The sequence below is a fragment of the Triturus cristatus genome, chromosome 4_1 (genome assembly GCF_964204655.1).
Source record: "Triturus cristatus chromosome 4_1, aTriCri1.1, whole genome shotgun sequence".
In the NCBI taxonomy this organism is placed as follows: domain Eukaryota; kingdom Metazoa; phylum Chordata; class Amphibia; order Caudata; family Salamandridae; genus Triturus; species Triturus cristatus.
Window position 1 is genome coordinate 1,138,660,827 of NC_140585.1, and position 14,008 is coordinate 1,138,674,834.

General features: G+C 44.8%; 1 protein-coding gene across 1 annotated transcript in view; it reads right to left on the reverse strand.

Annotated features, from left to right (window-relative positions):
- Window positions 1–345: 345 nt before the first annotated feature.
- The window catches only part of LOC146856181 (coagulation factor XI-like), an 84,949-nt gene continuing 71,286 nt past the window's right edge, over window positions 346–14,008 (reverse strand). Inside the window, exons 9-11 of the mRNA XM_085654234.1 lie at window positions 12,818–12,977; window positions 4,303–4,415; window positions 346–533 (exon numbers count right to left, since the gene is read on the reverse strand). Coding sequence (XP_085510360.1) covers window positions 4,319–4,415; window positions 12,818–12,977 — 257 coding nt within the window. The 3' untranslated portion in view covers window positions 346–533; window positions 4,303–4,318. The remainder of the gene's footprint in view (window positions 534–4,302; window positions 4,416–12,817; window positions 12,978–14,008) is intronic.

Sequence of the window (14,008 nt, forward strand, 5' to 3'; positions counted from 1 at the left end):
CCTTCCAAGGTACCACCTCTCTCCGGAGTTTCTGGTGTGTTTTCCCTCTTGCCAGCGCCTACTGTGTTTTCCCAGACGTCTTCAGTGCACCTCCCATCACCATGGTGGAAAAAACAATAAATCTGAGCTTACACACAGTGGGGAGGTGGGGGGTTGTAGCCTGACCGTGGGAAACCGGCAACCATCCAAGAGAAAGAAAAAAAAAAAAAGTAAAGCACTTTCCGGCTCCAACCAGTAGATTGCGGAATATGCACAGTATGAACCAGTGCACTCTACTAATCCGGTTCTGCAACTCATGCTTTACAGACAAACTAAACATACAAGAAAAAACAGCCAATTCAAAGATTTGCATTTTACTGGGTTTATTTTTTTTTAAATGTAAAAAGTATTGATTTCTACAGACAAAAGGATTCACCAATCGGCACCCAGAAGACCTCAGAATATCAGGTGGAGTGTGATCTCGTTATTGGCTGGACCAATCAGCAGCCTTTTCTCCTGAGCCCAGCAGGAGCTCAGGGATGGTGTTCATCAACCTGTCAAATGAAGATAACAAGTCAGCTTTGTGTGTTGAAGAAGACATATGTAATTCTCAAAAGAACATCAGCTCAGAAACCTGGTCACCATTTAAGTAAGTCAGATAAGATGGGTTATTCACTGAGGAATGTGGATTTGAAAGCTGTGCCCGCCAAATATGCACAACGTCTTAACCACAGATGCCTAACGAAGGCCAGATCCAAGCCCAGTTTTCAGAAGATCTGCATAACATGCATCTACATATACAAAATATTCACAGCCAGTGGAAACTCTGAAAACCCGGCACTGGTTAGGTCTATGGCGGCTAGTATCATGCAGGACTCGGGTGGCAAGCACTGACCAGGCTCAGGCAGACAACTACTAGACTAGTGTTGGGCTGCTGGTCTAACCAACCCAATACTTGCTTTCAGCAAAAATCACTGGACAATTGGCCACCATTATTTACCAATTGACACGGATTGGCTGCTTAACTATTAATGGGGGGGAATGGGGGGGGGGCGCAGATAAAGGGGGAAGCTTGCACTGGCCGTTTACTTTAAATAGGGAAATGAATTATACTCAGTATGCAGGACCCTCTTGGAAATCTAGATCATTGAAGTTGTGGGGGGAGGGCTGTGGTTAAAATTTGTTTTAAATGTTAATTGTACTGTTTCAAATTGAAGGAGACTATTGGTCTTCATTTAAGGCTCTATGCACTCCAAAGTAACTATCTGGTCTCAGAATTTCGCATGAAAACAATTTAGATTGACTGGGGCGTTGCCTTCAACAATCCTTTAAGAAAACATTTTTTTTAAAATTATATTAAATTGCATGCATGTGGTAGACCTAATATAGAAAATGATTGTTCACATGTGTAAACAATTCGACATTTGTTCAAAAAACACCTTATCATAAAGAGAAATTATACCTCACATTGTATTTAAAAACTACATTTTCAAACCAGAAGCTACAGCCATAAATCATAAGAGAAATAATTTAAAGTGTTAAGTGAAAATAAAGACCTTTGTGGTGGTGTCGATGATGCCTAAACAAGGGTCACTGGACATACCTGACAAACAGGGGTGTGGGTGATGAGCAGGGCAAGACAGAGGACAAGGGGGGGTGGAAGTGGTGTCACTCATTCCCCTCACCATGTACCGCAGAGGCAAACACTGAGAAATGTGTTGAATTTTAAACGGATTGATTTCACAATCCTAGTTCAAGACGCTGGACTCCTTATTTCTTATTATATTGTTAAGTAATGTAGCAGTTTTCACATCTCATTGTAGAAGAAAAGCATCAGAGAAGGTAAAGGCCAGGTTGAAGCAGAGCTCTGCTTCAAAACTGGGCAGTGGAATCAACAGCGATTTTCAAAACTGACACTAAAATTGGGGTAAAGCTCTGCTATATTTCCCACCCACACCACAAAAGAAACAGCCGAGTCAATGATATTAATAAGGTCTATTCCACGAACCTAGAACTTCTTGGTCGTATTGTGCTAATCTGTGGCCAACCTGTTCTGAACTCACACCCTTACCTAGAAACAGATACACATCCTGGTATAGGTAATCTCCTGTCACTCAGTGGCGACCTGTTCAACCCTCCCACATTTTAGGCATGGATCTTTGGGCCCCTAAGGCTTGTCCACCTGCTGGAAGTGTGCCAGGCCTCCTGACTCCTGTCTTCATACACTTGCTCTTTAGCCTCCAGAAGCCTCACTTGGACTGCTCTGGGACCTTGAGGAAAGGGACAAGCGGCTTGCAGAAGTGTTTGTCGTCATCCCATGCATGCGGTCATCTGTTCCATGCATGCTACCCCAAGTCATCTGTTCCATGCATGCTACCCCAAGTCATCTGTTCCATGCATGCTACCCCAAGTCATCTGTTCCATGCATGCTACCCCAAGTCATCTGTTCTGAGCTTGCATCCATCTATGCAAAACACCCAGCAACGGGCTCTTATCTGGTCACTCAAGGTTGACCTTTTCCCATCACAATCTGCTTTTTCAAATGTGGTGGGATGGCTCGTTGGTCTGCTATGGATGGTATATATGCTAGAAGTCTGCTAGGCCTCCTCGAGGGCCTGTCTTCACAGGCTGAATTTTTAGTCTTGTGCAGTCTCACTTTGAGTGTTGAGTTGTGGTGACTTGGGGAGGGGAGGGGACAAGTGACTCTGATGGGCTTCCATGGCTGGCAGATTGCTCAGATTTTGCACTCACTAGCAAGTATAAGGCTTGATATCTGATGCCCACTGTCCTACACAACTACACCAGAACACATGTGACGTATTTTCTCTGGAGCCATATTTCTCTTCTCGCACTCTAATACTCAGCTCCTAGTTGGTCTACCAATAGGGTAGGGGTTTAAATGGGGGCCTCGAGCTCTCCATTCTTCAGCCTGCAGCTTCCCATTGTGATTTTAATTTTCTCTTCTCATTGTCTTTTGAAACTTTTAATTTATCCACAGAGTTTAATGTTCTGGTCACATCGAATGACTACTATGTTAAAGTGACTGAGAAGGGAGATGCAGTTCATTCTCGAGTTACTTTTTTCATTTTTTTTTTTTTTTTTTTTTAACTAACCCAGAAGTGGAAAGGTCTTTGGTAAAACGTGCAATATCAGCTCCTAAGGTGGCAGTTATTCCCCTGGAGGAGAGGTTGTAGGAAGGACCTTGGCTGCAAATGATTGGACTTGCATGAAAGTGAAAACTTTGTAGTATCACGTTAGCCTGGGAGAATTCAGTAATGTGGTGTCCTACTGATTAATGTATGTTCCTGACCCATCTCTTGGTGCTTTTGGGTGTGTGCCTAGAAGTTCATTTAAAGAGAAGCACTAGGCGTCCGATAGAAGAGGTCTGCAAATGCACGTGGATGACCCTTAATGAACCATGTCATATCCATATTGGTCCAAAGTGTTTTCAAATACGTAAAATATATCTCCGTCTTCTGCGGAGTGAAATGTCATTCAAATGTTACATGAATTGAATTCTGCCTCCATTGCTACTATGGTCCGTTTATAAAGTGTTTTTTTAATAAATTTTTCATTAGTAGCCTAAATTAAAAGTATTGCTCTTGAACTGTTGACTGAAATTTAGTTTATATGCACCTTTTTCTTAATTTGATTACAAACTTCTCTAGACCTCCATTCCCCCCCCCCCCCCGCTGCAATGCCCTGTTTTGATGTTCAGTTTTTTCCTTCCTCTCGTTTAAACCAGGTTTTATATTCACAGCCATATGGTTGCCTGGCTTTTGGGGCCCAGGTCTGCTTTCAGGGAAAGAGAACCCTTCATCCAGCTGTGCCTCGGGTCTCCGCACATTACATTTAGATCTTCATTTCAGGAAAAAACTGAAAACCCACCTGATCACCCGTTGCCCAATTGTGGAACTGTTTTGCTCCCACTGACCTCACCGGTTGTCTTCTACCCTGTCTCCATTCCCTCATTAATTAATATTTCCTCCTGCCCCTCACTGCACCTGTTGCTTTTCCTAATCTGTGGTCTCTCCTTTCCTACTGTACTTGAACTTAATACCACATGATCTACTGACATTTGTTCCATCAACCATTTAATTCTCTTTCTTCCCTACAAAGTGTTAACTTGTGGGATATTTGTAAATTGGTCGTAGTCCTCTACTAGCCAATTTACAGGTAGAACGGTATTAACAATAAAAAATAATCAAATAAATCTCATGACCGCTAACCCAGGCTACCTGAAAGTGGCCTTAGCCCTTTAGGCCAGAACCATAGAAAGTGAGTTAACATCCATATGGCCATACCAGGTCATGTCTGGTTTACCTGTGATGGAATCCTCCTATGGTGTTCTCGAAAATCCAGACACCGCGCCTTGTAGGTCATTTATCTGAGAAAGCTTCGGGAGCGCAATCACGCTCTTCATGTAACAGTCCCTCCTAAGGTGAAAAAAAAAAAAACACGTTTATTAGATTTAAAACGTAATCAATGTCCATTTTGGAGCAGGGGCTTAAAACGGGCTCTAAAATTCCATGACACAATTATGTTTTACACTGGATTGTCACTAGGTTTTAGTAGATAATTTGCAAATTTAGAACTTCGTTATTGGACTACTACGTTGCTCTATTTGCACACAACGCAAAATAATAACTGCTAAAACAGGAACAAACATTCGTACTCAATTCATTGGGTGAAATGAGGCCTGGGTGGGGTTATTTACTGGTGTTATGGTTGGAACAGGCGCAGAGTATTTTTGTTCATTTTAGGACTTGCACGGATTTAGGACTTGCTGACGTTTGAGCTTCCACTTGGTCATAAACCACTAATCTGCAAAACGCACAAATGCCCAAAAATAAATGTTGACACTGATATTGAAAAATGTAATGTTGCAAACCATCTTTCTGCGAACTGGTAGAAAGTCATAATAGTTCTCAAATTTATCAGACTATAGTAAATTATTTTAAAGATAAAAGGCAATTGACTATTGCTACTTCGATCAGATTTTTCTCCGTGAAGCTTTGTTTCTCTTATCCAGCAGGAGGTGCGATTTCCTTCTTTGGAAGTTAATGTGTTGCTGGCATCATGCATCACAAGAAGACAATTAGACACTGACAAATTTAAGGGGACAATCTTTTGAAAGGGGATATTATGTGGTATTTTCCATTTGAAAGGCTGCTTGGGTTCAATTTGCATGCTTTGTTTCAGGACAGGAGCGGATTTATCCTGGATCCTATTTTTAGGTCTGGCGTTAGCCAAGACCTTTTGATTCTTTTTAAATATGTATACAATACATACATGTTGGTGCTTTTAGTCACCAATCTTCAACCATTGCTCAGTCGTGTCATTTACATTTTTGCTTCATCCCACCACAGCATTTACCATGCGGCAGCGGGTCAGCCTACTTAAACCACAGGTTCACTTTACTTTGAGTGACTGCAGTTTGCTCTTACAAGTAGCACGTCCGCACACAAGCTAGTCCTTCAGGTGCAGTGCTTTGGTGTTTACCGTATAATTTTAGTGTTGCCTTTGTATTTAGAACTTGATGTGATAGCAGGATGCTTCTGGTGACCTTTCCAGTTTGATCAGATCCCATTTCCTGCCAATGCTGTTGTAAATTCATCAGGGAGTGGTTTGCATTTGACTGCTGCTGTTTCACAGCATACCAGATTATGCCCATTTGAAACGGTTCAGTAGTTTTTGTATATTGGACCCTCTTATTGATTTCCTTCCTTTTTCTTCATTCTCTGGTCTGATTTCCTTCTTTCCTTTCCCCCTCTAGCCATCTCATTCTTGCCTTTCTTTACTGCTTTCTTTCCTTCTCATTCTGGCCTGCTTTCAGGCCTTTCATTCTGTCTTTATTTCCTTCTTTCCTCTGCTCTGTCCCATCTTCCCTGGTTTTGACTTTCATGCTTGCCTTTATCACCTTTTGCTTTTCCCACTTTGCAGTCTTTCCTTCACTCTCAACTTCCCTTGTACCCTCCCCCCCCCCTTCTCTTCCATTTCTCCTCTTTCCATCTTTCCCATTTTTTTGCCTTCTTTCTTGCCCTTTACTTACTTTCCTAAACACTCTATAGCTTTACTTCCTTCTGTTTCCTCCTTTCTTGCCTGCTTAACCTTTGCCTGTTCTTATTCCCTTTTCTGTTTTCCTGCTCTTACTTGCTTACTCTCCTCTTTCCATCTTCCCATCTTCTTTCTATTCTTTCCTGCTCTTACCTACCATTTTTTCCTTTCCTCCATCATTCCGTATTTCCTTGTTTTTGCCTTCCTTCTTTCACATTAGTTGCCTTCCTTCTTCCTAACTTTCCTGCCCTCTTGCCCTTTGCCATCTTGCTTCTTTTTAGCCATCATAATTTCTTCTTAGCCTTTCTTTTCCCCTCTCCCCTCTTCCCTTCTTCCTTTGCCTACGTATCCTCTTTTACCCACTTGCCCTCATTCTCTTGCCTTCTTGCCCTCCCTCTTACTTGACCTGGTTCTTTCTTGAAGTCTTCCTTCAGCCAATCGACTAATTAACTTATGTAGTTCCCTTCAGTGCCAGATAGTACTATGATAATTTGTGTTTGAGACCCAAAAAGTTGCGCCAGTCGCAAATTATTATAAACATTGACAAGAGCTAGGCATATTCCAAAACAAAGTTTTGCAAAAACCATAACAAAACAAGAATTGCCAGAAGGCTGGCGGCCAATGTCTGGCCTATTGGTTTTACCAATGTTAGACAATGGTCATTCATCTGGAGTAAATACTAATCGCTTTTTCATAGTTTAGTGGAAGCACGATTTTTCCCAGCTCTGTAGGTGGCAATACACAATATTGTCCACCCTCATATGTCGGGAGTCCACTTATCTGCCGTTTCTGGTTTTTACATGCAACTAAAACCAGAAAAATATTTTATCTTCCTGTGAGTCTCTCCGTCATAAGGGGCAGGCCACCTCCAATTCCAGAAGCAATAAAAACCTGGCATCAATATAGACACAAGTTATTAACTATGATGAATTCAAACTAATAAGTATGCCCAGCTGTGACGACTCCAACATTCTCCCAACATTTCACGCAAATGCGCCGCAATGTAAACATATCCCACACTACATCCAACATCGCACTAACCACACACTTCCGAAAAGGGTGACCAGGAACCTCCCAGTTTGCTGTGTGCATGCACAGTGCATATCATTAAAAAAAAATATATGGCTTACAGAAGTTCAGTTAGCTGTGCGCATGTGCTATTACTACAGTTCTCATATTTTCAGGAGTGTATTTTTGTTGTACATAACATTAATACCCATTAATACCCTACACAACTTGTGAACATTCATTTATCTATTAAATTCATGGGGATATTTACTAGATGCAACTTCATTCTTTCACGAAACAAAAAAGAAACATGACAGCTATAATGTAACAAATCAATATAAAAAAATATTTCTGGAGATGTCAACCCTAAAATAAATACATCTCTCAATAAATCAGGTGCAATCAACAAATTGTGCTTTTTAAAAATTTGTTGGCATGATTTATTTTCTGAATTTGTTTTTGTATTTTTCCAGATTGTTTATTTATGTACTTGATATCCAGCATTCTATTTTTATAAAGACATAAAGGGATTTTTTGGAATTTATTAGGATCTACTTCCTCATTACACAATTTAACTGGTCATAAGAAAATGGTTCAAATTCCATTTGCTCACGTTTGAGTTTTGCTCTGGTTTTAGCTGGGGAGTTGTGTTTCTTGCTTTCCCACCAGCTGTAATCCACTCCTTAGCCACGGAAAACTAAAGAAACTTCAGACTAACCTGATTGGACGAAGGCGGTGCTGGAGGCACAGCACGCTCATGCACACACAGCACCCTGCTTTCCTCCTCTCACTCCCATCATCCCCAGTGCATTGAACAGGTTGAAAGAGCAGCTTGCAGCAAACTTAGCTTTGAGAAATATTCCCAGAAGGAAATGTCACTTTACTACTGTGATACTTCACACTGGTAACGCATTTATACTCGTATTACACAGCACTCATTTCACTGATTGACTGCGTGCTGCGCTGCTTGAACACGGTGCAGTGTATGAAACGACAGAATAGAAACAGTGAAAGATTCACTCTAGGAAGGAGTTTGTGACAGAATCCGTTGTAGACAGGTCCTTCCGCAGTGACAGATCTACACTGTACACAGGTGCAGTGACAGACATACGCCGTGGGCTGCCTGCACCAGTGACAGATCCCCTGAAGGCTGGAGCGCTGAAAGTGATGCACTGTACACCGGTGCATCAGCAGCGACACAAGTGCACTGCAAAATGAAGCTCGAAAGTGACGTACATTGGAAACGGGTGCAGTGACCGAGATACACTGACAGGTGCACTGTAGACAGGAGCTCAGCAGTGCCAGTGATTCACTGTAGGCAAATGTCTGAGTAGAAACAGATACACTGCAGACAGTAACCTCAGCAGTGACAGATTGGGTGTAGTCAGGAGCGCAGACATAACAGATTCACTGTAGACACGTGTCAGGAAGTGACTGAAATGCACTGCTGAAGGAGCTCAGCAGAGGCAGATACACTGTACACAGGGAGTAGGGGGGAGCTCAGTGCTAAGAGATACATTGTAAGCGGGTGCAACAGCAGTGATGCCTCGTAGACTGGAGCTCAGCAGTGCCAGACACTGTAGGCGCATTAGTCCCAGCAGTGGAAGAGGTGCACCGCAGACCGGGGCTCAGTGGTAAAACAGATACATTGTATCTATGTGCAGTGACAATGATACACTGTAGACAGGAGGTCAATGGTGACAGACATACATTGTACTCGTGTGCAGTGACCGTGCTACACTGTAGACAGGACCTCAGTGGTGACCGGCACTGTAGGGAGGATCGTAGCGGTGACAGATTTACTGTAGGCACGAGTCTGTCCCAGCACAGACAGCTATGCATTGTATACAGATGAAGTGATAGAAATACATTGTAGACTGGGGCACAACAGTAAGCAAGGCACACTGGAGACAGGCACAGAGATCCGCTTTGGACAGTAGCGCAACAGTGGCAGAGGTTCAGCATAGACAAGTTCCAGCAGTGACAGACCACCTGTACACAGGTGCTCAGCAGGGAGACACCACCCGTACACAGGTGCTCAGCAGGGAGAGACCACCCGTACACAGGTGCTCAGCAGGGAGAGACCACCCGTACACAGGTGCTCAGCAGGGAGAGACCACCCGTACACAGGTGCTCAGTGAGATATTCCATGCACAGGTGCTCAGCAGTGAGACTGAGAAAGTGCCATCTTTCTTGCATGGTATACCCCCACGTTTTGCTGAATGTACTTTGGCAGGAGTCCAGGGCACACAATCAGGTGCCCAGGGCCTATGTTCCTTCCCTAAAACCCAAAACCCCAAATTGGCAAACTCTGGTCCCATGTCAGCCCCTGGTAAATGCCACCCTAGGTACCCAGGGCCTTGTGACCAGGGAAGGCCTCTAAGGGCTGCAGCACTTATTGTGCCACCCTTAGAGGCCCTGTACCGTAACACACACACTGCCCTTGCAGGCTGTGTGTCTGGGTACAAGACAAAACAGTCGACATGGCACACATCCCTGTGTGCCATGCCCACAACCTACACTGCCCTTGTATGAATCAGCCACCCCTCTAGCTGGGTGCCCTATGCCAGTGGTGTGGCCACAGGAGCATGAGCCCTGTGCCCCTACAGTACCCAGGTCCATTCCTGAGCACCAAGTGCAGCGCTGCCATTTAAGAGTGTATGGTGCCGAGAGCTCAAACACGAACTCCACAGCACCATAATGGCGACACTGAGAAGTTTGATATCAAACTTCTCAGCACATTAAATCCCATACTGGCATCAGTGCGGGTTTAATGTACAAAGCACTACAGAGGGCATCTTAGATATGCCTCCTGAAACCCAACCTACAATCCATATCTTGTCTGGGAGGCTGCCACACAGACATGTTGGACCCCTGGGTGGAGAGCCCCCGCTCTTCTGGGCCTGCAACAACGCACATCCTGGGCAAGGTGCTAGGGCTCCTCCCCCAGGATGGGCAGGGGGAAGCTTCAAAGGCATGCTGCCTTTGAGCTTCTCCAGGCCACTTGCTGTACTCAGCAACTGGCCCCTACCGGTTCTGACCCTCTCTGGCGGGAAGACTGTCTGGAAACCCCAAGTAAGGACAGGGGATGTGCCAGCCTCAGCCAACCCCACCCCTCAGGTGAGGGAGGCAAGGTGAAGCACATCTCCGGGCTCAAGCCATCTTGAAGATGGGAAGCCCTGCCCAATCAGGACTAGGCTACTGCCCCCCTCCCACAGGAGTGTGGCAGGATAGGGGTGTACCCACCCCGGGGCAGGGACCCATTGGTCCCTGCCCTTTACCTGCAATGCCCCCAAATCTAGTACTTAGGAGCCCCCTGAACCTTCCTCCCTCAGATTCTAAATTCCGAAAAAGCAAAGAGCAAGAACAAAGAAGACCTGCCGTGCAGCTGCTAAGAGGAAGACACCCAACTGCTTTGGACCCAGACCTACCGGCCTGTCGACCGCCAAACCTGCCCCTGCTAAATCCCGGCACCTCTTGTGGCCAGCAACCTCACAAACCCCAGAGGACCTGGCTACCTTCTGACTCTGGGCATCTGGGACTCCCATGAGCAGCGGCTCTGCTCAAAGCAAGTTACTAAACCCTGGCACCAGCCCGGACCCGTAAACCCTGCACACTCTGCACCCGCCAAGCCTGGCCTGTGCCAGAGTGGACAAAGACCCCGAAGAGGTCTCCCCAGTGACTGTGACCCCAATTCCAGCACCCAAGGACCCACCTAGATGCTCCTGATGCCAGCAGCCTCAGAACCAGGGGACCCCCCCCCTGCAGCCTCAGAACCAGGGGACACCCCCCCCCCCCAACCGCGATCAACAGAGGGTAAGATTTGCCGACCTCAAAAGCCACCCTAGCGCCCTGCGGCCCCGGTGCCCGACTCCTGGGTACCTACCTTTCCTCCAACTACCCAACTTACCTCTCAAAGTGGTGGTGGCACCTGAAGAATCTTCGTACGAGCTTGCATCCTTTGTTAGTCCTGGAGCTTTCTCACTGAAATCCATTGAGCGCCCGAAGGCTCAAAAGCACCCAACCGCCCTAGCAGTTACTTCCCCATTTGCCCTGAGCAAGTGACCCGTAGCCCAGCTCCCACAGCCGCGTGGCCTGCCAGTCAGCAGCCACCAACCAAGGGCCCCCCATCCCCCGCCTCCCATAGGATAATATTGGGCCTAACTCACTCTGCACCCGGCCGCCACAGTGCCGCAGAGGGTGTAACTGTACCAACCTGACCCTTGACCCTGGGAGACCAGAGTCTGCGCCCAGAACCTTAACTCTGCCAGTCGAGTATTTACCCAAAAGCCCATAACCTAATTTTCTTCCATAGGGTAACATGGACTGGTTTCTTCTGAAATTTCTTCGAAGTGTCAGCTTTAAAAAAGCAAAATATTGCCTAAAAATCACAACAGTAACTAAGACTAATTTACTCACTTGTTTCCAAGATCTGTCCCAGGACTGAATCTAGGATCCAGTCCTGGAGTTAGAAAAGTAATACTGAGTAATATTGCAAATAACTTAACTCACATTGAGCTCAATGTATTATTGTGTTTGAAATGGTGTTGCCTATTGCACCAACCTGCAACGTCAATTGCATATTGCAATAGTATTTAACTAAAGCCTCTGATTCTGAGAAAGTATATTTGGATACCCATTGTTCGTTCTAAAATAAAACCATATATTTTTTATATAAACCATTGGCCTAGAGTTCAGTTCTTGAGTATGTGACACCATTTGCTGACAGTGTGTGCAACAAATGCTTTACACTGTCCTGATACCGCCTTATTGCTCGACCAAGCTACCACTTTAGGGAGCAAGGTTATATCCAACTTTAACCTCTGCCAGACCTCTGGGGACTGGACTCTGTACCCATTTGGGAACAGTATATACAGAGCCACTTTCTCACAGAGACCACCAGAGCACAGGTGCTCAGCAGTGAGATATTCCATGAATAGGTGCTCTTCCAACTCCTCTGGGAGCGTGGCAGCCGAACAGAGCAAGATCAACCAGTGGGATACCATCTTCTCCAAAGAGAAAAAACGCTGTAGTCAGACTCCAATTGATAAAACAGACACTTAACAGGACACCATTTTAAGGCGGATGGAATGTCATTTTCTCAATAGCGGGGACATATTTCTATCCCAAGCACTCTGTCCTGAGGGCTATTGGAGCAAGTGGTGTTCAGTGTCCTGAACTTTACTTCCAGTACACTGGGATGTTCAGTATCTACCCCGGGTTTAATCAGGTAGGCCCACTCACTTGTAAATAAACTAAGCCATTGGCTGCCATGAATATCATTGAGGAGTCTATGGTCAAGCAATATCATTATGTTATACAAACTGAGGCTACAGTGGAAAACAGAAACTTTGTACCTGCCAACAACTTCCTGGCGAACCCCCCAGACTTCTGAATGGCACGAGGCCTTTGAAGTGCAGCCAAACCTTCCGGTCACAGTAGCTCATAAGTATCTGACCCACCACAAGTACACATCTCCTGGTCCCTGTAACACATTACTGTTTGTAAGTGCACAGAACCAGCTAACTTGCGATCTGAGCACTATTTGAAACACTACCAATAGCACAATAAATCAAAAGCCACCCAACACTGATAATCGGAGTACCAATACAATGGAATAAAAAAAAGCCTAAACACACTTCAGCCACCTAGAGCTCCTTGTTGCTCATCTCAAGAAGCAATAAAAATATTCAGATGTATTACTTCATTCTAGTTTGTTATACAAGTGTGATAAGACATTTATTCAAACTTGAATTAAAGAAGGAAAACTTACCGTTGGGCTACGTTAGCGAAGTCATCAGCCACATAAGTAAAAAACTGGCATAAAGGATCTTCTTTGCACAACTGTTGACATTGTTGGTCCGAGTCAGCCTTCACCACCCAGCGGTCATTTCCTGGAAAGTCCAATCCTTTAAAAGTGTGGTCACTGCATCCTACAAGAAAAGTGACAGCTGATGGAAGGACCACACACTTACACTCCTAGAGAAGCATACAAATGGAGTCTGATGGATTCTTGTTTACTGTGCTGTTAGCTCCTCTACTAAGGTTCCTTGACAAGCTGAAATGACCCCTCTGATGCTTGTAGGACCCTTTACAAGAGCAGTGAATTGTACCAATGTACATATACATTAAAGAAAGGTTCAACACTGGACATTTCAGTTCTGAATAGGAAACTCTTCTACATTAGTATCTACCGGTCAGCTATACCAATTACAGATCCTGATGGCACAGACAGTGTTACATGTTTGTTTTTCTATTCATCTCATTTAAGTTTCCACAAAATGAGAAATTTGTATTGAACACCTGGCATGAAGAAGGCAACCTGTACATACGTTTGCTATTAGAGACATGTTCTAGAAGTGCAACTGTCAGACCGTGTTCATGGGCCATGGGGCAAGAATGGGCTACTGGGTCTCAACCTTGTGATGGTTTGCCTCTGTGGTCCGGCAGTCCTTCCAACTATGGCTCTGCAAGCAGGACCAAGTAAAACTCCTTCAGCGGTGGACTTCCAGTGAGGTCACAGGCTTCTCAGGGTGATATTGTGGGCTGCTAGAGCTCTAAACTCAAGCACACCATTATAATAAATGATTGTCCAAACCCACTGCTTATGGATGCCAATTCACTAAAATTGCAGGGGTAGCGTAAATTACATCATACACCTTTGACATAAATACAACATCAAAGCAATCTCCTATGACCTTTGACCCTAAATCTACCAAGGATGTGAAGTCACTTGACCTTGAGCAGGATGAGACGACAATTGGCATAGAGGAAGTTACAAAATAATGTAAAGATTAATAGAATACAAACGAATATCTATTAGTGTGCTGATCTTTTAAAGGTGGAATGGCGTAGTACAATACTGGAACTAAATTGTTGCATGAAACATGCAAGAGGGCCAGATCTCTTCTAGGAGAACTGGAGGGGAGGGGGGGGGGGGGGGGAAGATGCCCCCCACCCCCCC